This window comes from Dermacentor silvarum, chromosome 1 (genome assembly GCF_013339745.2).
Source record: "Dermacentor silvarum isolate Dsil-2018 chromosome 1, BIME_Dsil_1.4, whole genome shotgun sequence".
Classification (NCBI taxonomy): Eukaryota; Metazoa; Arthropoda; class Arachnida; order Ixodida; family Ixodidae; genus Dermacentor; species Dermacentor silvarum.
In genome coordinates this window covers 47979030-48005536 of record NC_051154.1, presented here as the reverse complement: position 1 = coordinate 48005536, position 26507 = coordinate 47979030, and the positions used below count along the sequence as shown (strand labels likewise).

At 45.6% G+C, this 26507-nt stretch overlaps 1 protein-coding gene across 1 annotated transcript; it reads left to right on the top strand.

The window, feature by feature from the left end:
* On the top strand, positions 1-25947 carry LOC119437280 (uncharacterized). Its single transcript, XM_049660998.1, has 5 exons — positions 1-160; positions 3442-3653; positions 5171-5417; positions 24764-24975; positions 25571-25947. The coding sequence occupies exons 1-5, from the start codon at positions 79-81 to the stop codon at positions 25817-25819; spliced, it is 1002 nt and encodes a 333-aa protein (XP_049516955.1). The 5' UTR covers positions 1-78; the 3' UTR covers positions 25820-25947.
* The last annotated feature ends 560 nt before the right edge of the window (positions 25948-26507 follow it).

The following is a 26507-nucleotide window of genomic DNA, read 5'->3' as shown; positions in this document are numbered from 1 at the left end:
CCGCTCCTGCATGAGTAGAGTTTGCGCTCTATCTGTGCAATCTCGCGCCACGTCTCGACACTTCAGCGGTTGATATATATGCAAGCCTCACTCGGGGACTCAGCGTTACTACACGCGCAACGAACGAACCATACTCAAGTCCAAATGGCTTGCTACGGAGGTGAGTTTGACTTTGCTATTTTATACGTTCATGTCCTCCCTGCTGAATTTTGCTCAGGAACAAGGTATACTAAGGAGTGTGCAAAGGTTGGCGAATACTATATTATACTGCTTGACAAATTATCTCATTAATTATACAACCATGGAGTCCCAGTCGCAGCCGAAGGCGAAAATCGACGAAGGCGGTAATTGCAATCGTACCAGAAATAGAAGTAATACTAATGACATTAATAATATAAGCCTTGCTACATCACCTTGAAGGCAGTCAAGTGCCAGCATTGGCAAGTGTCACCCGGCTATATGCTACGATATAGAGGATTATAATTCACAGCTGTGTATTCTCTTCATGTTCAGGGCACTGAAGCGACCGTTTGGCGTTATTGGGGGTATAAGCTACGTAAACGTTGTAAGAAGACGGGGCCATACAAAACGAACGTGGCGTCCCTCTCTCCCCTCCAAGGATGTGAGCAATACGTAAAGCATTGAGATTTCATCTCCCTTTGCGTATATTTATAAGTTCCAAAACTAGAAACTCAAGCCTCTCTCTCGAAACCATCAAGGCACACTTAACTCCACGCATCACAGAGCTGGATAGTATCGCATGCCGAGCCAAATTCCTGGTAAGACCACTGACAATGACGGTGGAGAAATATACGCCCACGATGCAAAACATCCCTTTTCGAACATCTGTAAAAGCGATAGCAGGCAAGTGTACCAGATTATCGTGATATAAGACAGCATGAACATTCACAAAGTCGACAAAATGTGGCCACATATTAGTCGCACCACCAAAACTGGGCACAATGATGGACGGCCTTTTAAACTAACATCACGAGCTTGGCGGCAATCGGAAAAGACCCAAGAAACGTTGGAAGGGCAGAACCGATGCGCACGTTCACGCCGAAACTTTGCGAAATGCTGACATGGGTGCTCACGTCTGCAGTGAGTCGAATAGTCGCATATATCGGCAGAACACATTGTAGGCTTACCTGCCGACCTAAGTTGGTCATAATGGAGCAAAATGCTGCAGAAGCGCTGGGTAATTGCTGTTCAATTCATCCGGGTGTTCCCAAACGCGAAAATGCCACGAAAATGCAGTAAATACGGTGACGGAGCAGCTATTCAATGCAAGCGAGCATAACGCGTTTCTTGTGGACCCACAAAAAAAACAAAAAAAAAAAAACACACATACAGGCGCGTGCGAACTTCTTTTCTTATTTCTTCTTTTTTCGCCGAGCATGCACACAACCAAAACTTCATATAACGTTACATTACATTTATAACGTAACATATAAGTCGTTCGTGCAGAAATAAACATTCATTTTACGTACAGTAAAGCGTCACGCGTCCATAATTTCGAACAATGAAATAAAAATGTTATTAAGATGAAAAAATGACGGTTCACTCCAATTTTAATTTTATTCGTGCACCGTAAGTGGCCGAAATTTGGCGAGAAAAGCAAGAAACATCGCGTAATTAGATTCGATAGCTTCACAGTCACCTTTCTGCACTCACACGCACGCCGCTTGAAAAACGGTTTATTGTTAATGCATAAGCAATATGATGTTCTATAATACAGTATTTTGCCTCACAAAATAAGGGCAATATGATACAAGTTCTGCCGCGGAATATAAAGGCGTGAGAAATCGCGCCCACCAATGCTGTAAAAGAAAAAAAATATCTATAGAGCACCTTTCACTTTAGAACCCATCGTCCTGCGGCCCGCGGATACGCCCGTCGGCTCCCGCTTCCTGTCAAGCTGGAATGACAACGTCACGGTCAACATCCTCTCTGATTCCGCAGCTTGCGCAGCATCGCGTCGTGCACGCTCCACGTCATCAGGGCAATGTAACGATTATATTCCGATTCTTTTTCTCGCGCTTCATCACTGGCCCGAGTGGCGCTCCGCCTATACGTTATCGCCTGCCCCGGCCGGGGGTGCAGGCGATATCATTGCCGTTTTATGACATATTTTATCATTGATGAAAAGTGTCAATGATAAAATTGTAGAGCAACATGAAAAACTGCCGATACAGCTTTCTGTTGCTCAATACGTGCTACATAAAAGTGTTTTTCCGAGCGTGAAAGAAGCCCGCGAATGCACGCAAAATTGCCGCGCGACTGGCCGCTCGAGGCACGTTGCGTGTATTCGCGGGTATCTTTCACGCTCGGAAAAACACTTTTATGTAGCTCGTCTTGACCAGCAGAAAGCTGTATCGGCAGTTTTTCATGTTGCTCTACAGTTTTCTTATTGATACTTTTCATCTAGTTACAATATTTGAGAAGCTAATTAATTAATTAATTAAGACTGATTATGTAACTAGGTGGAATGCAAAAACATATTCTTAATTTCTCCAAGCGACGGCAAACAACTTTACCTTGGTTCTGTCCAGCTACGTGGCATTTGTATATATTAAAATCTTGGTGCATGATAGTTGGGACACCCTATATAACGGCCCTAAATGCATTTTCTTTGTTTTCGTGCAGTTATGAAATTAAGCGTCATGTAAATTTGGGAATTTTGCCGCAACAGTTACACAAAATTTTTAACGTCACTCTATGACAATAAAAACCGTAACATTGGCAGTATTCGTAATTATTAAATATTTAATACATATTATTGATATTTTTAATAAATTAATAATAATAACTATAACACGTTGCGATAGTTTATTAGTGCCAGCATCACATACATCAACAGCGCAGGCCCCCTCATTGTCAGGTCCGGGCTTTGTTCCTCTTACTCGGAAAGCGCGTCGCACTGAATTATTCCGCCATTGTTTTATTCAAATTTTTCTTTTCCCGTTCCTTCCAGACATTGGTTTAATTTACAAGTTATAGCTTCTTACATTAACACCATCTCCTTTGCCTCACCTGCATATACCATGATCATGTGTTTTGTTGCCTTTTTTTCCTTTTCCCACCCTCTGCCTCCTAGGGCTTTCCTGTCCCCGTTCTCACGCAAAGTAGAATTTAGGCAGCTACGTACATGTCGGCGGAATTCTCTGAATTCCATTAAAGAGATTTCTCTCTCTCTCTCTCTCTCTCTCTCTCTCTCTCTCTCTCTCTCTCTCTCTCACACACACACACACACACACACACACACACACACACACACACACACACACACACACACACACCACACACTGCTTCCTCCGAGGCCCCTGACTGGAGCCTCATCACTGACTCCCTGTGCTTTCAGTGACCCAGAAGCAGACATCTCCTAAATATTCCGCAAGTCTATAATCGAGGTTAACATACGTCCCACGTACTGTCTCGCAGCGTACCACCACAAGCCCGTCTGCCAGTGGGTAATGTGCTATGGCAGTCACATACCGGCTAACGCGGTGCCTGGCGGCGAAGACGGCGGAGAGACCGTCTTCGTAGGACGCGCGGTGCACGACGATGACGTCATCCCGGGCAAGGTCCTACCTTCGCACAGCTGCTGCTACGTCTCCTACGCCGGCGCCGAGCACACTCACAGGGAGTATCAGGTGCGCAAACTTTTTCGTCAATTCCAGTTCTTCTGGACCCATATTCCCAAGACTTCTCTTACGTATGAGCATTGCCTCACTAGCCAGCATTAGAACTCCCGGCACTCACGATAGTGATTGGTGGAACAACGAGACGACCACCCTTGCGGTGGCCAATCGTGGACGGCCCTTGAGGTGGGTACATTTTGTAAATACCGGCTCTTGGCATTGAAGAGACAGTGAAGAAACAGTGAAGAAAAAAAATGAAATCAGGCTAGGCTATACAAATTCGTGGGTTGCACAGTTATTGAATAGCAAATAGGCTAATGTTGCAGAGAACCCGCCGTGGTAGCACAATGGCTATGGCGTTGCGCTGCTGAGCTCGAGGTAGCGGGTTCTATCCCGGCCGCAGCGGCCGCATTCCGATGGGGGCGGAGTGCAAGAACGCTCGTGTACCGTTCATTGGGTGCTCGTTAAAGAACCCCAAGGTAGTCGAAATTATTCCGGAGCCCCCGGCGCTACGGTGTGCCTCATAATAGATTGTGGTTTGGGCACGGCAAATCCCAGAGTTATCTTTTTTTTGTTGTTGTTGTTGTTGTTGTTGCAGGGAATATCAGCTTTGTCCTGAAACGATACTTTTCCTGGGGCATTAATTTTGCGCTCTACCACGGACAAAGATAACCGCTGGGTTGAGACAAATTGTGTTTCAGCGAGAGTTGCCCGGTTGGCAGGCTACTGTTATAGCTGCATTGTTCTCTGATTGGTTGGGTGACTTGGTAAAGATGGTCCGGCAAAGCCAATTGCAGAGCAAGAAGCACTCACAGTGATTACCAGCCCATCTGGTAGCGGATGTTCAGAATAAGTGGTCTCAACCGATGGCTATATACGGCCACGCCGGGAGACGGCGCGAAAACATTTATGAGCGCACTGCTCTCAGACATGTGTGCTGGGAACTCCCAAGCCGAGGGACGATGATCTTCGCCCTCCTGCAGGTTCGGAGCCCCAGGTGTGTTGCAGGCAGCCTAAAACAAAACCCGGCGTCATATCAAGTAGCTTCAAAACATTCTGTACATGAATAGTATATGCTGGTATAAATTAAGCCTGGAGCTCCGTACAGCGCAGATGCGAACTCCGTTGAAACCGAACCACAGGCGCACAGGCCCCTTAACTGTCGGAGTGCACTTGGTGCTAAAAACACTCAAAGCTAATCGGGGCCAGCGCCTAGTAAAGCATTGGTGGGCACTGTTCTGCGTGCGCCTGTCTTCGTGATTATGACTTTGATTTGTGAATTCCAGCGAATGCATATGTGCACCAGCTCACCCCAGAGCAAGTTCTACTGAAGTACCGTAGTTACAAATTCATTCATACCCAGATATATGGTTCACAAGAAGGACAGCGAGACATTCACGAAGGGGCCGGTCAGTGATATACATGAAGAATGGCATGCGAATAGATCACCAGTTCCCAAGCTTATTCGTCAGCGAGCCCAATGTCATGTTTTTTTTTTTTTTTTTTTTTTTTTTTTTTTTGCAATACAGGTACTCATCACCGACGGCGCTCCGATGGCGTGGGTACCAGCTTCCGATGGCTCCGTGCCAAGCGGAGCCATCCAGGGCGGCGCCTGCGGCACCGGCGAACCGCTGTACATCGGCCGCACCTTCCACAACGGCACACTGACCATTGGCAAGGTGCATCCATCGCACAACTGCCTGTACATCCCATATGGTGGTGACGAGCACCGCTACACTGACTACGAAGTGCTGGTTTGCAAGACGATCAACTTCTGAAAAGCCGTTACACCCCTCCTATACAGAGTTTCGGAGTGGCAACTCGGGAGTTGAATTAATTCCAGAATCATTCCACATTTTTAAACACCCGGAATGGAATGGTAATGGAATGGGCACATACTCTAAATGTTGAGATTTTGAGCGAGACAACCAAACCGGCAAACTTGTCATTTAAACTTAACTAGACTTGGGCAATACATTGTATTTCTCCTACCTGTTCTTTCAGTATCTACATATAGGTGGCTACCTCTGCGGCGGTAACTATAAACAACACTCTATTGTGCACATTCTACACTTCTGAAGATATGAAAACCTTTCAGCTAGCGTTACGAGAATGAAGTCCCTTTAAAGACAGCAACTTGTAGTTGTCAAGAAATATGATCCGCTTTAGCAAGTCAATTGACATATGTGACACCAGGATGGAGGCAAAGAAAGGGCGATGCAAACGGTCGCACGAGTCCGCGGTGATTTAGAACGCACGCCGTGTTTATTCGGCACACTGTCGATTATTCAGAAGGAGCGATAACGTGAAATCAGAGAGGTGTCCTGGAAAATGCGGTATCCGGTAATACGCGAGCAGATGAAAAGCAAAAAAAGATCGCCTTGCAAAACATATAAACGAGTTTTCCTTTTATTTTAGTCCTCAAAGTGACAAAATAATGTAGGTGAATGCATGGAATATACAACGGCGCAAGATTATTTGCTACTTTGCCTTGCGCAATTGAGTTTCGGACGAATCCCAGATTTTTGGAAATGGTTCATCTTATTTAGAACGCAAGCCTTGCTTGTGTCGCAGCGCGCGATGTATTCGTGAAACACCTGACACGTGTGCAGCTAAAGTGAAGCTAACTTCAGCGGTCACAAGCTGGCAGCTGTAGCTTATAGTATTTGAATGATTGGTGCACCACGATGTCAGAAATTAGTGTTACGTTTGGCTTATTCCTAAATTAAAGAAAAACCACGTAAGATTGACGAGTTGTAATTTCACTTATATATATGAAGATCCCGATTATTATAGACAACTTTTGAAATTATGATTTTAAAGAAGCCTGAAGAGTGAGCTTTCGCTTTGTCTCTTCGCTTTTTTTTTTTTTTTTCGACGTAAGGAGGGAGGCGCTTCCGAAAAGGAGACAACAATTCAGGCTGTCATCACAAGTTAACATGTTTGGAAGATATTTTGATTGCAAGGACAGAATGTATTTTGCAATCACGTCACATATGCGTGACTTCTAACCCGCGCAGCTAACGTGTTTGTTGACTCTACTCGATAAGCAAGACAATAAACTGTATGTAATAATGCTTCATATATTTATTTGTCTAGTCTTTTTACACGTATAATTGTCTTGAGTACGCATCTTGTGAAATAAGGTTGCTTATGTATGGGTACTGTATTGACCAGGCATGTGCTCTACCACCCGAGTGTTCGCGCAATGCTTCTTTCGAGGGCTGGTGACCCTTTTCACAGCTTATATAGGCAGACATACTTTTGCAGATACCAAAATTCACGTCTTCTGTTAAAAATTATGCAGGTCCAACGCACATCCTGGAATCCATGTGAAGCTAAACTTTCGTGAAGCGGTTATTCGAATGCTATAAACTTGCGCGTTTCATTCCTGACTGGTAAATCTGCTTTCGCGCACCCTTGATGTGCTATGTAACACATGCGGCGAACATCTCAAGGAGTTAGTTGGCGTTGGCAACGATGGAAGCGTACCTTAGGTTGTGGCCTGCGTTGGGTTGCTGTGAATCGAACCTTGGAGCCCGAAGCCGAGCTTTGATTCCACAATCAGGCACGTAATTCAGTTATTTTCTTTAAGTATGAGCTATATTCGGCATGAAACCAGCACCCAGCCACGGTCAGGAAAGTTCGCAAAAGAAGTTTCGCTTTGAAACCGTAGATATTAGAGACTACAGACAACAACGTGCTGCAGAGATAACCTGTTGGTTGTGAGAAAGAAATTGTATACGTAACAGTACTTCTAACGTCGCTAATACATCGAAAATAGGATTTCAGTTACGAGGTACGCAAGCGGTAAACATTTATAGCGAAAGCATTTCGTTTACCGGAGTTGGAGGAATGGAATGGTTCAGCTTAGCCACTGCAACAGTGGGAATGGTCCAATTCTCACCATTCCGAGGAGTTAAAAGGAGTGGAAATGCAGGGATATATAGCCCCCCTCCGGAAATGGAGCGAAAATGAGATGGAGGACCCCACTCCGCAACACTGCTTCTATACATTGATGCGATAGGACTCTGATGCTCGTAGAAAATTATTGTGTAAAATATAGAGCAAATAAGTGATCGCTGTTTTTGTTTTATTGTAATTCGAATCATTGTTTGTCTCATACCAAGCACTTTGTGATCTCGCTGAAAAGGTAGCGAGTTCGATTCCCGGGTGCATCAGCCGCATTCCGATGGGGACAGAGTGCAAAAACTCTCGTGTACTGGGTCTTGTAGAAAATTATTGTGTAAAGAACTGAGCAAAAAAATGATCGCCTTTTTTGTAATGAGTGAGAGAGAAAGACGTTTATCAATAAAAAATATATATAGATATATTAAAAGGCCATCCCAGTGGTTTTTCCGGCGAGGTGCCTAGATTATAGGTGTATTGTTTCACTCCTTAATAGGTAGAGCACCAAACTGTCGTATATAGCTTTGCGGCGTTCAGGGGTCCCTCTTGGAAAGATCCAGTCGTTTAGTGTAACGACTGAGCTTTGTAACCCAGCAAGACAGATTCTTCGCGGTGAGAATAGGCCAGGACATGTCCATAGCAGATGGTGTGCTGTGGCTGGCTCTCCTAACTACGTATATTATAGGAATTTGAACATCGCCGGCGGCAGATCATCTGGAGATAAAGAAAAAATCCAAAGAAACGCTCCTAGACGAATTTTTTTCGGGCAGCACCGGACATACTCCAGACATGTCTAACTGCAACGTGGGTGCTCGTCTATTACAAGTGCCCCACATATGGCACTTTCCACTTCGGTCTTCAAATGCGCAGTCAGGATACTGCGCTTCAGATCTGCAAATAGAAAATTACTCACATGCACCAATATCCTCCTGAGACCCGAACACAACAACGGGACATAATCGCGCTTCAAGGTGGTTTTTATTGTCTACTGTTATGTTACGAACTTGACAAACAATTTTTAAAATTTGAATACCACGAATAGATGCCAAAAGCTCCGTCTTCATGTACGTGAAAAAAATTAATATCTCCATCATCTCCTCATGCTAGCTGTGGTAAAAACTGCATTTAATTGTTTAAACGCTGAGATGAAGATGGAACTAAGTGTAGTACATTGCCTAGTTCCTGCCGCGTCCGATATATTCACGCAATCTCGGTGACTTCTAAACACGCATCGAAGTCTTTCGGCCGTTTGGGACGACACAGAGGTCTGGACCAATTTACTGTCAAATTTCTCGAAAGCGGATGACAAGAATATGAGTAAACCACTTCTTTACAGTTACACATGCACCGTATTTCATACGAAGAGTGAATATTTTGCATAATCACTTCTAAATGAATTGCGAAAAAAAAGTTAAAGGCAATGTGCAATGGGTCTCAGGAGGATATAATTAAATTTCTTGCACAAGAAATCGCATCGAAAGAAACAATACATAGGCGTTTAATGAATGCTGATTCAATATTGCAGTATGAGTGGAAAAACAAATGTCCAGAATAGATATTCACAATTAAGTAAAGACCCTTGTTTGAACTCGGCAAGAGTTACATCTCGATGTTAGTGTCCGACAGGCCGGCATGGAGGAAAGAAACTACAGGAGGGAGCGTCACGTGACAAACTCAATTGAAGCCTGGTCATAAAAATATATAATGGAGAACTCACGAAAGAAAATGCACCGTAGTCACGTGACAGGCAAGCGTTAGTTCTTTGCGCCTCACGCGGTCGCCCATCCGCCCTGCATGATGCGCTGCGTACGTGCGTGCGTCTGTTCAGTGCCGTGGAACGTTTACAGAAGGAACGCCGTTCCCTCTGCCGTTACTTCGTAAACATAACGAGTTACCGTTACAGTTCCACCGACCCTTAACGGAACGGTGGCGTTCCTCCGTTCCTCCCAAAAGGAACTATAGTTCCAGGAACGCCATTCCGTACAACACTGCTCTTGATGAAGGCCGGACAACGGCTGAAACGTCGAAATTAAATGATTTTGCTTTTCTACGTGAGCCTGCACTTCTTTCATATATATATATATATATATATATATATATATATATATATATATACGCTACATAAATGTGTTTTTCCGAACGTGAAAGAAGCCCGCGAATACACGCAAAGTTCCTCGAGCGGGCAATTCTGCGTGTATTCGCTTACTTCTTTCACGCTCGGAAAAACACATTTATGTAGCACGTATTGAGAAACAGAAAGCTGTATTGGGAGTTTTTCATGTTGCTCTACAATTTTATCATTGACACTTTGATAATAAGAACAGTACTTCTCGAGTTAGATAATTAATTACAATTAGCTAATTAAATTTCAGGAACGAAATTCTCGGGGGCGTCATCTTTAACAACTGCGAGAGCAGTCCACCGTCGATTGAACTTTTTATTGCTTCGAACAACCTGTGTAAACGTACAACATGCAATTACGGTCCTCAAGAACAGCACAACGCGATAATTCAGAGAATAAATAAGCTTTAGTATGTTTTGTGCCATTTCGAAGCAGACATTTGTCGGGATATCTAAAGACAAGCATATAACCCGTGCTTTTCGCCGTATATGCCACACTTTTAAAAGAAATCTTTCACTGATCGCAATCATCATCATCATCAGCCTATATTTATGTCCACTGCAGGACGAAGGCCTCTCCCTGCGATCTCCAATTACCCCTGTCTTGCGCAAGCGTATTCCAACTTGCGCCTGCGAATTTCCTAATTTCATCATCCCACCTGGTTTTCTGCCGTCCTCGACTGCGCTTCCCTTCTCTTGGTATCCATTCTGTAACCCTAATGGTCCACCGGTTATCCATCCTACGCATTACATGGCCTGCCCAGCTCCATTTCTTCCGCTTAATGTCAACTATAATTATAGAATATCGTCTATCTCCGTTTGTTCTCTGATCCACACCGCTCTCTTCCTGTCTCTCAACGTTACTCCTAAGATTTTTCGTTCCATCGCTCTTTGTGCGGTCCTTAACTTGTTCTCGAGCTTCTTTGTTAACCTCCAAGTTTCTGCCCCGTATGTTAGCACCGGTAGAATGAAATGATTGTACACTTTTTTTTTTCAACGACAGTGGTAAGCTCCTAGTCAGTATTTGGCAATGCCTGCCGTATGCACTCCAACCCAATTTTATTCTTCTGTAAATTTCTTTCTCATGATCAGGGTCCCCTGTGAGTAATTGACCTAGATAAACGTACTCCTTTACATACTCTAGAGGCTGACTAGCGATCCTAAATTCTTGTTCTCTTGCCAGGCTATTGAACATTATCTTTGTCTTCTGCATATTCATCTTCAACCCAATTCTTACACTTTCTTGATTAAGGTCCTCAATCATTTGTTGTAATTCGTCTCCATTGTTGCTGAATAGGACAATGTCATCTGCAAACCGAAGGTTGCTGAGATATTCGCCGTCGATCCTCACTCCTAAGCCTTCCCAGTCTAAGAGCTTGAATACTTCTTCTAAGCATGCAGTGAATAGCATTAGAGAGATTGTGTCTCCTTGCCTGACCCCTTTCTTGATAGGTAACTTTCTACGTTTCTTGTGGAGAACCAAGGTAGCTGTGGAATCCTTGTAGATATTTGCTAAGATATTCACGTATGTCTCCTGTACTCCTTGATTACGCAATGCCTCTATGACTGCTGGTATCTCTACCGAATCAAATGCCTTTTCATAATCTATGAAAGCCATATAGAGAGGTTGATTGTACACCGCAGATTTCTCGATTACCTGATTGATGACATGGATATGATCCATCGTAGAGTATCCCTTCCTGAAACTAGCCTGTTCTCTTGGTTGGCTGAAGTGTTGCCCTGATTCTATTGGAGATTATCTTGGTGAATATTTTATATAATACTGAAAGCAAGCTAATGGGTCTGTAATTCTTCAATTCTTTAACGTCTCTCTTCTTATGGATAAGCATAATGTTGGTGTTCTTCCAGCTCTCTGGTACACTTGAAGTTGTGAGACATTGCGTGTAAAGGGCCGCAAGTTTTTCAAGCATGATATCTCCTCCATCTTTGATTAAATCTACTGTTATTCCATCTTCTCCAGCCGCTTTTCCCCTGGTCATGTCTTTTAAGGCCCTTCTAACTTCATCGCTAATTATAGAAGGAGCTCCTGTATCCAGTTCCTCACTATTTCGAATGAAAGTAACTTGGCTGTTTTGGGAATTGTACAGGTCAGTATAGAATTCTTCCGCTGCTTTTACTATGTCATATAAATTGCTGATTATATTACCATGCTTATCTTTCAGTGCATACATCTTGCCTTGTCCTATGCCAAGCTTTCTTCTTACTGATTTCATGCTGCGTCCATATTTTACGGCTTCCTCAATCTTTCCCACGTTATAATTTCGAATACCCCTTACTTTCTTCTTGTTGATCAGTTTTGACAGTTCAGCGAATTCTATCTTATCTCTTGAGTTGGAGGACACTTTCATGTTTTGTCGTTTCTTTATTAGGTCCTTTGTTTCTTGGGAGAGCTTCCCTACTGGTTGCCTTGGTGCCTTACCTCCCACTTTAATTGCTGCTTCTGAGGTCAGCCTAGTTATGGTTTCATTCATTACATCTATGTTATCTTCATCTTCTTGTTCTAAAGCTGCATATTTGTTTGCGAGCACCAGCCTGAATTGGTCTGCTTTCACCCTTACTGCGTCTAGGTTGGCTTGTTTCCTCTTGACTAATTTCACTCTTTCTCTATTCAAATTGAGAGAAATCCTAGACCTCACTAACCTATGGTCACTGCACTTTACCTTACCTAACACTTCTACATCCTGCACTATGCTTGGATCGGCAGAGAGAATGAAATCTATTTCATTCCTTGTTTCTCCATTAGGGCTTTTCCAGGTACACTTCCTGTTGCTGCGCTTCCTGAAGAATGTATTCATTATTCGGAGCCTATTCCTTACCGCGAATTCTACCAAGATCTCTCCTCTTGCATTCCTAGAATCGATGCCGTAGTTGCCAATTGCTTGCTCACCGACCTGCTTTTTGCCCACTTTTGCATTGAAGTCGCCCATGACTACAGTATGCTGAGTTTGCACCTTTCTCATTGCTAATTCGACATCTTCATAAAACTGTTCTATTTCTTCGTCATCGTGACTGGAAGTTGGGGCGTAGGCTTGTACTACCTTCATTTTGTACCTCCTATTCAGCTTTATTACGACGACTGCTACCCTCTCACTAATGCTGTAGAATTCATCAATGTTGCCCGCCATGTTGTTATGAACTAGAAATCCTGCCCCGGATTCTCTCTTATCTGGAAGACCTCTGTAGCAGAGGACGTGGCCGTTAGTCAGCACTGTGTAAGCCTCACCAGTTCTTCTAACCTCACTAAGGCCAATAATATCCCAGGCAATGCCTGATAATTCTTCAAATAGTCCTGCTAAGCTGGCCTCGCTCATTTGATCCCGTGTGATCGCAATCACACGGCATCAAATGCGAATGACGCGCGTCAAAAACATACCACGCTCCATTCCCCCGAAGATTGTACCACTGTACGCAGCATGGAAACAAATTAGCGCTGCCTAAACGCGCACCAGTGCATTTTGTTTATGTCCATTGGTCGTCTTCAGCTGTTAAGGCTGACTTAGCATGCATTCTGTATTGGACCAGGAACTAGCCAATTAGGCTACTGGCCCAACTATGTTTACATTACTTTTACTATATATGTGGTTATAGGGGGAGGCTTGTCCTCCTACTGATCATATATATAGTAAAAGTAATGTAAATGTAACCTCACGGCCTCTCCCTCACCTGAAGCATAGGAGGCGGTGCTGCTCAGTTCTGGCCTGGGCACCCAACTCCAGGCCGTAGAACGAGCTGAAGAGGTAGCCATGAAACATCGCTTGATCACCATCTGGCCCGCCTGAAGTAACCACGCCTAATAACACCACCGAACGCTGACGAAATAAAGTTTTTCCTACCTATATACCTGCTATATATGTGTCAATAAAGCTGACCTTAACTTGAAATTAACGTTCCCTCGCCACCTCCGAAGCGTCGATTGCCACTGGAATTCGCTACGCGCACAAGCCGCGTTCACATGAATGCGACAGTAGCGTATCGCATTTCCCATAGTGCATCACGGAAATGCTATGCGACAGCGTTTACATGTGACGCCATCTCCCTCCGCAAGAAACAAGCCGGAACCCGTTTACCGCGAGGGCGTTTCGCCGGTAAGAGCAAACAGTGGCGGCAGTCTCACTTTTCCTCTCTATCTAGATGCGATATTACCCGTCTCGATCTACCGTCTCCTGGCATATTAATACGATTCGCTTTCCTAACGCATTACCGCCGTATACATGGATGCGAAGCTCTAGAAATGAGATTCGATGTGCCACTTGTCGCATTCATGTAAACGCGGCTACAGAATACAATAGTAACGTATCGACGAACTTTCTTCTTTTTTTTTCTTGTCTTTTTTTTTTACTTTCACGTTTGTTTGTAGAACAAACAGCGATAGTATTGTTAGACAGGCAAATCGCAACCGGTTACCGAGGCAAAGTCAGTCTTTTTTTTTTTTTTCACTCAGGCTTCTTCATTAGGTTCCTGTGTTTGTATAGTACCATGCTTTATACTGGCCGTATTCTAAAGCTGTTTGTTATTTCAAATCATAGCTATATCAGGTATACCTGCATGCGCGCGCGCGAAAACCTGTCGTTTACTTTTTTTTTCAGCCGGGGACAGTTATGAGCAAAAAACTCAATGCTCTCTCCTCGCTCTTCATGATAATATATTTTACCCCGCCACCTCAACGCTTGCAACGTGCTGCAGTGCCTCTGAAAACAAGATAAACCATCTGCAAATCGCGGCGTTGAGAAGGCGTTGGACGATATCCTGTCGTCGTAAATAGTACCGGTGCCATAGACGGGCTAGTATAACTGAGGCCGGGCTTAAGTGTTGCGAGCTTGCCTCTTCGCAACCCGGTTTAGCCGCAGCACAAGTAGACATAACACCGAGCCAGATGAGTTGCGTGCCGTGTAATTGTTTCCGCAACGTTAAGGTTTTCTTTCTTTTTTTATTACGCTCTCATCTGTAAACAACTCAAGTTTCACCACCCCCGAAAAATATTGCTGCAAAAAATGAATAATAAACGCGATAATTAGGTTATCTTTCACCTGCGAACAACTCAACTTTTACATAAAACAACGAGAAAAAAAATCATGAGGATTAGGTTATTTCTTCAATCAGAAGCAAAGCAACGCTGTATCAATAATAGGCAGACAAGTCTTATGATGATGCAGATTTGGAAAGAAAAAAAGACGTAAAAGTAAGGTAGGTAGGTAGGTAGGTAGGTAGGTAGGTAGGTAGGTAGGTAGGTAGGTAGGTAGGTAAGTAGGTAAGTAGGTAGGTAGGCAGGTAGGTAGGTAGGTAGGTGGGTAGGTGGGTAGGTGGGTGGGTGGGTGGGTAGGTAGGTAGGTAGGTAGGTAGGTGGGTAGGTGGGTAGGTGGGTGGGTGGGTGGGGGGTGGGTGGGGTGGGTAGGTAGGTAGGTAGGTAGGTAGGTAGGTGGGTGGGTGGGTGGGTAGGTAGGTAGGTAGGTAGGTAGGTAAGTAGGTAAGTAGGTAGGTGGGTAGGTGGGTGGGTGGGTGGGTGGGTGGGTGGGTAGGTAGGTAGGTAGGTAGGTAGGTAGGTAGGTAGGTGGGTAGGTGGGTGGGTGGGTGGGTGGGTGGGTGGGTGGGTAGGTAGGTAGGTAGGTAGGTAGGTAGGTAGGTAGGTGGGTAGGTGGGTGGGTGGGTGGGTGGGTGGGTGGGTAGGTAGGTAGGTAGGTGGGTAGGTAGGTAGGTGGGTAGGTAGGTAGGTAGGTGGGTGGGTGGGTGGGTGGGTGGGTGGGTGGGTAGGTAGGTAGGTGGGTGGGTGGGTGGGTGGGTGGGTGGGTGGGTGGGTGGGTGGGTGGTGGGTAGGTAGGTAGGTAGGTAGGTAGGTAGGTGGGTGGGTGGGTAGGTAGGTAGGTAGGTAGGTAGGTAGGTAGGTAGGTAAGTAGGTAGGTAGGCAGGTAGGTAGGTAGGTAGGTAAGTAGGTAGGTAGGTAGGTAGGCAGGTAGGTAGGTAGGTAGGTAGGTAGGTAGGTAGGTAGGTGGGTGGGTGGGTGGGTAGGTAGGTAGGTAGGTAGGTAGGTAGGTGGGTAGGTGGGTAGGTGGGTGGGTGGGTGGGTGGGTGGGTGGGTGGGTGGGTAGGTAGGTAGGTAGGTAGGTAGGTAGGTAGGTAGGTAGGTAGGTAGGTAGGTAGGTAGGTAGGTAGGTAGGTAGGTGGGTGGGTGGGTGGGTAGGTAGGTAGGTAGGTAGGTAGGTAGGTAGGTAGGTAGGTAGGTAGGTGGGTGGGTGGGTGGGTGGGTGGGTGGGTGGGTGGGTGGGTAGGTAGGTAGGTAGGTAGGTAGGTAGGTAGGTAGGTAGGTAGGTAGGTAGGTAGTAAACTTTATTGAGGTCCTGAAGTAGTCACCCCCCGTTTTCATGGAGGGAGGACAGAAAAAATATTAGCTGAGGCATAGTTTAAATTAAGAGAGATAAAGAATGCATGGAACATAACATGAGTTAATTAAGGAAAAAGCGAGATGGTGGTTAAATATACGCGGTAGACCTTTTTGGTATTGAATAACACGTATCTCTCGTTTTCTTGCTTGAGCCGCAAGCCTTCTAGAATAAAGTAAGGCTAATTTTCCTCTAGGTGATGGTAATCGTTGGTTAAACGAGATTTAAACGTGACTTAAAATTTTCATGAGCCATTCCCACTCTGTGAAGGTGGATTATCAGCGAAGCTGTTTAGCGCACGACACAGAGGTGACACATAATTTTCAACAAATGTGCGAACATATTTATTGTCCTGATCGGTGGTCAACGTGACGATAGGTACGCACACACATTCGCGTACGTATCCCCCCTGTTATTAAATCTGTCCGTCACGTGAGACAATGAATGGCTCATACCCCCTTAAGCAATGGCTCATACCCCCGTAAACGCGGCCTCTCCATTACGACGACAGAAGAGAAGTGAAATTCTACGCTGGAATGATGAGCGGCAACGGAGCCAGCTGTGTTAGAAGACGACGACGACGAACGCGGTAGCAGTGGCACGAGCGCGAGCCAAATTTGGAAGAAGACGACGACGCTCGAGCCACTGCTCACGATGATATTTTTTCCGCGCGGACGCCACAAAACCTCATCTCCTAGCCATAGACAGCTTCACTGTAATAAGTAAGCGTAAACCAGCGCACCATATACTGCTGTGCGTTGGGCGTGTTTGTATGCGAACTTGGATAACATTTTGGCGCAAGCAAACAAGGACAAAAGGGAGACAACGCATCGTGGTGTCTTCGTCTCCCTTTTGTCCTTCTCTTATTGCGTTAAAATGTTATCGAAGTTCGGTATACTTAAGCTAGCTACGTTTACTGAGTTACGTGCACACCGGTCTAATATGCGTTGCATAACGGCCCGTTTCTATAAGTCAGCGTCGGCGCAATACAGCCTTGTTAAGCGGTGAAGCATAGGCAAAATATTGTGGTGAAGCAATATAATAGGGGCCACTGTCATGGGACATAATTAACACTGTTGCGCAAAGCGACAAAAGGGCAGGGATTGGGCGAGGTGTCGTGTGTTCTTCTTATCGCCCAAGTCCTGTCCCTTCGTCGCTTTGCGCAACAGTGTTAATTATGTCGAACCAACTAGCCACTACACTTCGGCATTTTCCTTGGTCACGTGACATAGCACGTGTTGCCAATTACACACGCGCGCGCGCGCCGTTTCTGGTCACAGTACGAGCGCCGAGGCGTCTAATAACTGCACTGGCATCCATTTAGAGCTGTTTCCGACGTTGCTGTGGCCTAAATAGCTTAGGCCCTTTATTACTTCAGACGCAAAGCTCGTCAATTATTTACAAAAAGCTTGATTATTTACCAATACAAGTTTCTTGGCCTTCTTTGGTATACGTTTCTTTTCGTTGTTTCCACAGACGTGTCCAGAATCACCTTTTTTTTTTAATGTCTAACTTGCTAGTCAGAGTAACCTAGCCGCGTCAAACTGTTCTTCAACATCATTTTCCCGCTCTCTCACGGTCATGCATTATGGCCAAATCCTTTACCACAGGCTAGCTTATACGTTTTGCCTTCATCAATCACTGGGGGCATTTCTGTCAACAGCATAAATAAGTAAGTAGGTTGAACTTGTTTCTTTGCAGTTTATAACAATTGCAAATATTCATAATGTTGCACTTTTCTTGGGTTTAGACACGTATTCTAATGGCTCTCACCCAACCTTCAAACTTGTTGCTGCATTCATTAACCTATTTTATCGCGCTTGAGTTATTGATCCGCTTTTGTCAAAAGCGAGTAAAAAGAGAAAGGGGCAATCATATACGAGATGCTGACCCTTATTTATGTGCGTTTTATGTGTTACAAAATGTAGTTAATTTTTTTTTGTAACACTTTTTCTCCGGGAGGGAATCATTTCTGATGAGAAAAATATATATATAGTATAAGAATGAGAAAGTTCAGGTCCACCTGAAAGTGCAACAAAACCAAATTACATTTTTCAATTTATCCTTTGAAATGTAAATAATAAAGGAGAAATATAGCGGTGTCTACTATGTAATGCCTCTCAATGTTGTTAGGTATGCCATCATAAGAGGGCGCGAAAACATTTCTTTGAAATTTTATGATGTTCTTAGTTTACATGTGACCTCTTAAGGCTGTGAACAAAAGTTATTTCCACACTAATACATATCCACAGCGCCGGTGACATAGAGTACCACCACATTACACTTGCAGGGTAATGATGCGGCTGGTAGACTTGCTCGAAACACCTTAGAACTCAGCTAGGCCAACAAAAAAGGCTCCTAGAGATCCCCAACGTATCTTAAAACAAGCCGTGGCCAGTCATTTTCGTTCTTTATGTTCGTCACCTCACGAGCCACGTGTGACAAAAAAGACTGAGCAGGCCAGATGCCTCTCTGCCGCTTCGCCTCCACATGGGGTCAGCGCGTACCGAGCCGGCATAGCTACAAGATCAGATTCGCCGCGTCTCTGTTATGTGTGACCTGTACAGGACTTTAGGGGATGTTGAGCACTATTTGTTGGGGGTGTTCTGCACTTGTTACATTGCGCAACTTTTTGTTTGAAGCACTTCAGCGTCTACACTTACCGCATACTAGTGCGAACGGCATGGTGTTTCCTCGTGGGCCCCGGGCCTTCAGGAAGGGGGTGTCCCGACTCCCCCTGAAGCTTTTAAGTGCTGTATAGGCTATGCCAATGATTCGTAACGTCTGACAGATTCATTTCAGGGCGTTGTGGCGGGAAGTGGGCGGTCCGGCGCGGCCCTGTGCAGGGGATGGATCACAGGCTGCGGGCTTCTGTCCTGTTCCGTCTCGTTGAGCGCGTCGTCTTGTTCGCCCGTCTCGTGCTGCGTTTCTGAACAGTGACGAACTTTCCTGAAAAAAGGCGCTCGGCCGGAGCAATTGCCGGCACGTCTTGCAAGGCTCGATCTGCCTGCAGCCTACATTCTCCTCATCTTGTTTCCGAATATCTCGCTTAACTCTTACAGTATGATAGCCTTCCGGTGGACGATTTCGAAACCCAAATTCAGCAGCGCTCACAGGATGTATGCACAATAGGCCGCATGTATTGGCCGCATGGTCGAGCCTGACAAATGTCCTCGTCAGGGTGTGCCTTTACCGCGTGCTTCAACTTCTCGTATATTCTAAAAAAAAAAAGAGTAAGCTTGTTTCAAAGCAAATTTTTAAAAAATTTAAAGAAAACATGTATATAGATTCAACGCTAAAAAAATGACGATCATGGTCACCTTTAAGGGGAAGGCAAAGCAGCAAGGAGGCACGGCACTACAGCAAGTGGCGCCCGCTACTCGGACGTCAACGCCAGGTGGAGCCTTGCCAGAGCGTTGCACTTGCTCCCGACATTGTCCGCGCCGAGCGTTATCTGTACTTCCTCCGCATGCCTTATCTTAAAGGCCTCTATTTATGGGCGTCATTTTGCGGCAGCCAAAGCACTCCTGCTTCTTAACGGTTCACTTCGCTCGGGACGCAATGGAGGCTTTCGGTGGTAAGTTTTTAACATTTCGCACTCCTCCTTTTCAGGTGGAACAGTCCGATGGGCTCAGTTCGGTGGTTTGGAAGCATTAGCTTAGCGTTCTCTTGTCCGCGTTTGTCCCAAAGCAGCCGCTCTGCTGAAGGTGCCAGAAACATTTAATGAACGCTAGCTTCCTGGCCTCACCGACGATGATGTCATGCACTCGATGACGGCACCCCAGTGTCATTCTATTGACCCACTCACTCAAATTAATAAAAGGGGGCGTGGGACGTGGGCTTCCTGGCTCGCAGCCGCGCATAGAATAATATGAGGCCCATGCTTTTGAATATCCTTCATCCATCTCGGTCGTTGTCGTATCGTCTTCTTTGTCATCATAAAATATGTTGCGCATTCAAAGCACGCTGTTTTCGTATACACTTTCCGCTACTCAGGATTAAAATCGAGTTTGTCGTCTTTGTGATTATCTTATGGCTGTGTTCTTCGCGCGGTCGACATACAAAAGTGAAAAGGGTGGCAGTAATAACTAGCCGGTGAGAATACTTATGAGCTGGCTATCATAAGTGTAAGTATACACAATTATACTGGTAGTACAGTTACAATCGAAACAAAAACACTGCATGTTAAAAGCTGTAATTAAAACGTTAAATCGTCCCTTTATCGGTATGGTATCAAGACAACCTGGTGGACGATAAAAGTGAGAATGGGGAGGGGGGGGGGGGGGGGTTGCATAGTTCTGGCATATTTTTTTATCCGTACAGGAATATTACCGAGGCAGCGAACTTCAGCAACCTACTTCTGAGAGCTGCTTCCATTTAGCTACAATCGCAGTGCGCTCATTACACCCCTATACAGCGAATAATGTCGCTTTCACATGGGTTTTTGCAATTCCACGTCAATACAGAGTGCGCTAACCTATCAGCAACTTGCGCGGTAGCAATCGTACCTCGCACACGATCCCAATATGCCACATCTGCACTTTACATATCGTTTACACGTTGCCCCTCTTCCATGCCGCTTGCATGGAAAAGTGGCAACGTGTACAGGCTCTTCGGCACATATTCCCATTGAGTCTCGATTTCAGGATGTCCTTCTGGCATGCCTATCCTGCCTACGCATTTATTCCAGATCAGCTTGTACATTATCTGTTCGCAGCAGCACTATCCAAAGTTCACAGGCGATACCGCTGCAGGTGATAAGCTCTGACTTTCTCTAGGCAGCCGGGCCCTTCGCGGAACATGACTTGAAAAGGCGGGAGAGTTCTGAAGCCGACTCGGATTTTGTAGCTTCAACCTGTTTATTCAGTAACTTCAACTCAAGCACCTGTTAAACAGGACTCGACTGATGCGTTATAACGCCCGAAAGCAACAATGGGGCTATGAGGGACACCGTAGCCGGAGGCTTCGCGTTTTAAGAGGAAGCTCTAGCTCGGGCCCAACTCCGATGCCGCCTGAAATCAAATACATGTAAAATGCAGAAACGCTTTTCTGAGATAACCACTGGGCCGATTTTAATGAAATTTAATGACTGTTGGAAGCAGAATTTTGATTTAGGGCCTGAATTTTTTTTTAATGAACATTCAAAAATTGGTAAGCTTGAAAAAGAAATGGAAGCACGAAGTTTACAAATTCATAGCTCTGCACTAAGAGCAGATATCGAATTTCTGTAAACTGCATCCGTTAGAGCATCCAAACCGGACAATTTTGATATATCAATTTACATCTTACGTGAATTCGTTACATTGTTTAGAGGGGTTTTGCAAAAGTACTACTCACAGACTAGTGTCTGTTTGAAAGCCATGTATAATATACCGATTCTGTCCGCCTTATACGTACTATTAAATGCAATTTACAGAATTGCAATATCGTTTATCATTGCTGAGTTAGAGTTGTAATCACGATAGGTTCGTTTTCTAAAAATGATCGATTTTCAACAATTTTTATGAGACGATTGACGGCCTAAATCCAAAATTTCCCAGCACCAGTCACTAGATGTTAACTTTCTTTTAAATGCAACAAACCTCATCAAATCTGCTGCAGTGGGTGCCAAGAAAAACAATTTCATATTTCCCATGTATATGTGTATATGTTTACAAATCAAATAAAAAATAATAATAATAATAGGAGCCCCCGAGCTAAAGTTTCTTCTTAAAGTGCACCTAAATCTAAGTACACACCTGCAAGGTTTTTGCATTCCTCCTCCATCGCCATATGGCCGCCGCATCATGGAAATCGAACCTGCGACCTCATGCTCAGCAGCAGAACGTCATATCGAGCGACTGTAACAGGCACTCACAACGTGAAGCATCGCTGTGAATCATATAGCTTTGTATTTTCGGTCATTTAAATTCAAGCTGAAATAAAAAAATTCAAGCAGGAACTACTGCGGGAGTTGTCTAACTATGCGTCAGCATTGTGCCACTTGCTCATCGCCACGCAGCCCGTTGTCATTATCAGTGTTATGAGACTTGATCCGGCCAGTACAAACGACAGCGCTGTTGCGACACGAACGGGTGCGGAGGGAGGCGCAAGGAGCATTGATAACGCAAGCAAAGTACTGCAGGGCCGCGATTTTGTAGCGAGGCATTATGACTTATTCCACTCTAGTCCTATCATCCACCGCTCACGGCCGGCTGATTCCGTTGATAACGCGAGTGGACCGTCGCTCCGACCACTGACAAAGTGCGATAAGCGCGAAAAGGCATTATTACATAAAAGGCATCGCTACAAAATACCGGCCCAGCTGGCGTCGCCATGTGCGCTGATGACGTTCCAATCATCATAAGCCGTTATCGCTCCTTGTCCATCCGAGTCGAAAGGAGGAGGAGGAGGAGGAAAAACATTTATTAAGAAAAAGAAAAAAAAAAAAGCACTCCGGCGGCGGCAGGGACCGATCAAACGTACTCTAGCACGGCCGCGCAGACATTATTTGGAAAGCCATCTGCGAAGCGGACAGGGAGTGCCGACTGTTGATAACTCCTCGCACTGTGTTTTCGCCGCTTGGTTTGCGTCGAAGCGCCAGGCGGCACGAAGGTAAAGTCGCTCGCGGCTGCGTGCTCTTATCTTGAAAGCGATCGTCTTACGCGAGGGATGGACGGACGGAGGGACGGACGGACGGACAGTTTTCTCGTTGGGTAAGCATAGAAATGCTTACGCATTTAAAACATTTAATCGCCCACTCAAGTCTGCAGCGAGTGACCCATTGCGGTGGAGCGCCGCGTACTCGCAAAAACATTCCGGAGATAGCCTAAACTCGACATTTCCCAGTCCTCTCCAGCTTGCGTATTCAATTTGCACACACGTGGCGAGCAGGAAACATTTGCGACGGCGGCCTGTTGATGGACGAGGAAGCGACACGGATGCCAAGGTTGGCCCGTCACAACCGCGCGCTGTATAGGTTAAGCACAAAAAGATCCGCTACGGTACGCACAGCGAAGTGTAGTGACGCGAAAGCTCGCATCATCGAGTAGCCACGCACATCAGCGCTGGTACGCACGAGTCGAGTTCCTGTACCACGAGTAGAGTCCACTTGCTGCAATCATTATGCGTGACACAGGCCTCGCCTACCGCTCACGTGTAACAGTGCGCCGCTGGCTGCTTTCACTTTCCTCTCATAATTCCTTACAGTTTATGTAAAGTTACAGTAAAGAGAAATAATACGCCACTGGCCCATTTAGAGCCATAATCGCAGACGTTATTTATAATGTTACAACGGATGTTTTTAAAAGCAAGCGGTACACAAATAATGAGACCAAGGTGAAATGACGAGACATCATCCGTAATGCTGGGTTGGTGGTAAGGTGTGTTAATTGCTTTTGCGCACGTACAGATACACACGACACCTTGCAATATCCTCTAAGTCGCGTGTAAAACTCGTCCAACAACGCGAAACAATTAACAGCGCCTGGTAGGACTCACTTTTGGTTCCGGTTGAACATAAGGAAGGTCGAGACCAACCGTATTTCTGCACAACGGTCGATGATAAACATCGCCTTCTCTCCTACTGAACAGGAGATGCGATAACTGTAAATATATTTAAGGAGATTATGAGCTTCCATGTGCATTGCCGATAAGTTTGCGGCATAATTGATGGAACCAATCGTCCCAAAGCAAGAATGTCGTACAGTGGATGGTTCTGGGCGAATGTCATTTTAGACCAACGTCAGCAGCGCCGCTCTCTCTCTCTCTCTCTCTCTCTTATTTGCTTTTCTAGCGTTGTACATGGCAGCTCCTTTCAAAACGTTGCACAGAGCGCGATACCGTTCTGTCAATACGTGACTTCGTTCGTATACGTGACTACCGTTCTGTTTCACGTGACTTGTGCCAAACTTTAGAAATATGAAAATGCCACGTATAGCTGTACAGAACACAGGTAATGATGTTTGACGTCGCTTGGAGATACTGTAAAGTTTTACTTACAGCCTGCAGTTCGCACGTCGTTATCAAGATTGCCAGAAACAACTTAATTGTGCAGTTGAGTGTCAAGGACAGGGTGTGGGGTGTGCGCACAACTTAGGGTGACGTGCACTTCGAAATGTGCTATGCTTAGAGCATGCATATTGAACAATGGTTTGTTGAAATTCTTGCATATCGTCGCTTTTTAACAATTTGAGACGTCGCGACAATGAGTTAGGCAGCAACAATTCGTATACTCCTTTGCTTCAGTAAGCAAAGAAATTAACTATTTGACCAAAATTCGTAGTAATAACGATAGAACACCCGCCGCGGTATAGCTCAGTGGACGGCGTTGCGCTACACGCTGAGCTCGAGGTCGCGGGTTCGATACCGGCCGTGGTTGCCGCATTCCAATGGAGGCGGAATGCAAAAACGTTCGTGTACTTAGATTTCAGTGGGCGTTAAAAAAACCCCAGGGGGTCAAACTGATTTCGGAGTCCCCCACTACGGCGTACCTCATAATAGGATCGTGATTTTGGCGCGTACTGCCACAGAATGTATTTCTTTAATAAAAAAAAAGACACAAATGAGGCCTACAAAGCCCATCTAGGAAAATTAATTCCAGTTACAAAAATCACCCCGTTGCGCCTGCTACAGGAAATGTGAGGGCGAATGGCACAGCAAAGCCTGCGTATAGCGTATGCATGCGCTCGTGTTGATGAACATAACACCGCTTCGCAGCACCCACGTACCGGCCCGTGTGCGAGTGGGTCATGTGCTTCGAGAACCGCATCCCGTACAACGCGGTGCCCGGCGGTGAAGACAGCGGAGAGACCATCTACATTGGCCGTGCCGTGCACAACGGCGAGGTGATACCGGGCAAGGTGGTGCCGTCTCACAGCTGCTGCTACGTGGCCTACGAAGGCGCCGAGCACAGCCACAGGGACTACCAGGTACCGCGAACAGTGATTCTTGCTTGTGCCTCGTGGCATTCGCAGCAGAAAAAAAAAAAAAAAAAAGAAATCCGTCATAGCGAGCCATCCCTTTCTGTCCCCAACTCCTTCTTTGGAAAATGGCATCTGTAATATCCGCAAAACCATTCTGGGCGGTCTAATAACGTTCTTGCACGCCCTCGATCTGTAAGTTTCAGGAGACGCGTTTTGGCCGCCAGCTTCTGCCGTTAGTAAATGGCGGTGAAAAAGAGCGGTAAGAGAAATTCTGTAGTCAAAAACAGTTCATCCGAGCTGTCTTATCAGTTGGCCACTGCGCTACCACCGAATTACTGTTACTGCCCGGCAGAAGCAGTACAAGGGGCGGCGGTCGGATAGCAACAGTATGTTAAACAGATTGACAGTTACCAGCAGCAGTAAAAAAAAAAAAAAAAACACTCTTTTAATAGGTTTCTTATTCTATACAAGGTTATCCTATACACAGTTCTCCTATACAACCGTTGTATAGGATAACGAACACACACACATACGCACACGTATATTCTACACAATCAAGCAAGCTTCTGTGTGATGAATACGGTTATCGGTCCTACCGCAGGCTCTCATCTCGGAAGGAACCCCGTTCGCCTGGGCGCCGGCTTCCGACGGCGCGATTCCCACTGGGGCCGTCCAGGGCGGCGTATGCGCTTCGGGCGAGCCGCTCTACATCGGCCGCACCTACCACGAGGGCACGCTCACCATCGGCAAGGTGCAGCCTTCGCGCGGCTGCCTCTTCATACCGTACGGCGGCGAGGAGCACTGCTACAGCGACTACGAGGTGCTGGTGGTACAGACGGTCAACTTCTGAGACGCCTCACCGAGTGGCAAATGAAAGAAAGACGTCTCAACTGAACGCTCACATTCGTTTAACCACGAAAGAACCGTCTTCTGATCTCGTTTTACGTTCTTGTGGCAATAAAGAACGGCCACAGATGGCGTATACTTCCTTTACATTAAGGTGAGTTAATTTAGAGCGTAAACAAGGAGTCCAGGACTTGTGACATGAAGTTACGTACGTAACCTCAGAATTGTACTTAAGTGCATCGCCTCAGCGCGTCTTGTCGATACTTCTCTCTCTCTCTCTCTCTCTCTCTCTCTCTCTCTCTCTCTTTATTTAAATGCTTTGAAATCATAGTTTGTCATGTGGTTCGTAAAAATCGTGGTGTGCTCGATCCGGTCAGTGCAGCACCACTGGAACAGTAGGGAATTTACATGTTGTTTACCTTAGTACATCACAGCGCCCTAAATAGCGTTGCAGCGACCCAACATACCCCCCCCCCCCAACACACACACACACACACACACACACACACACAAAGAAGAAAAAAGGAATTCAGTGGTGATTTAGCGCTAAATGCGAGGGAAATGCGTTAGCACCACGTCGCACCTTTTTGAGGTCCCGGATCCATTATTTAGACCGCGCTCACCACATTGGAAAGTATTGTTCAGAAGTTGAAAGATAAAAGAAAACACTCTTTGCTTTCAATTCAAGCAAA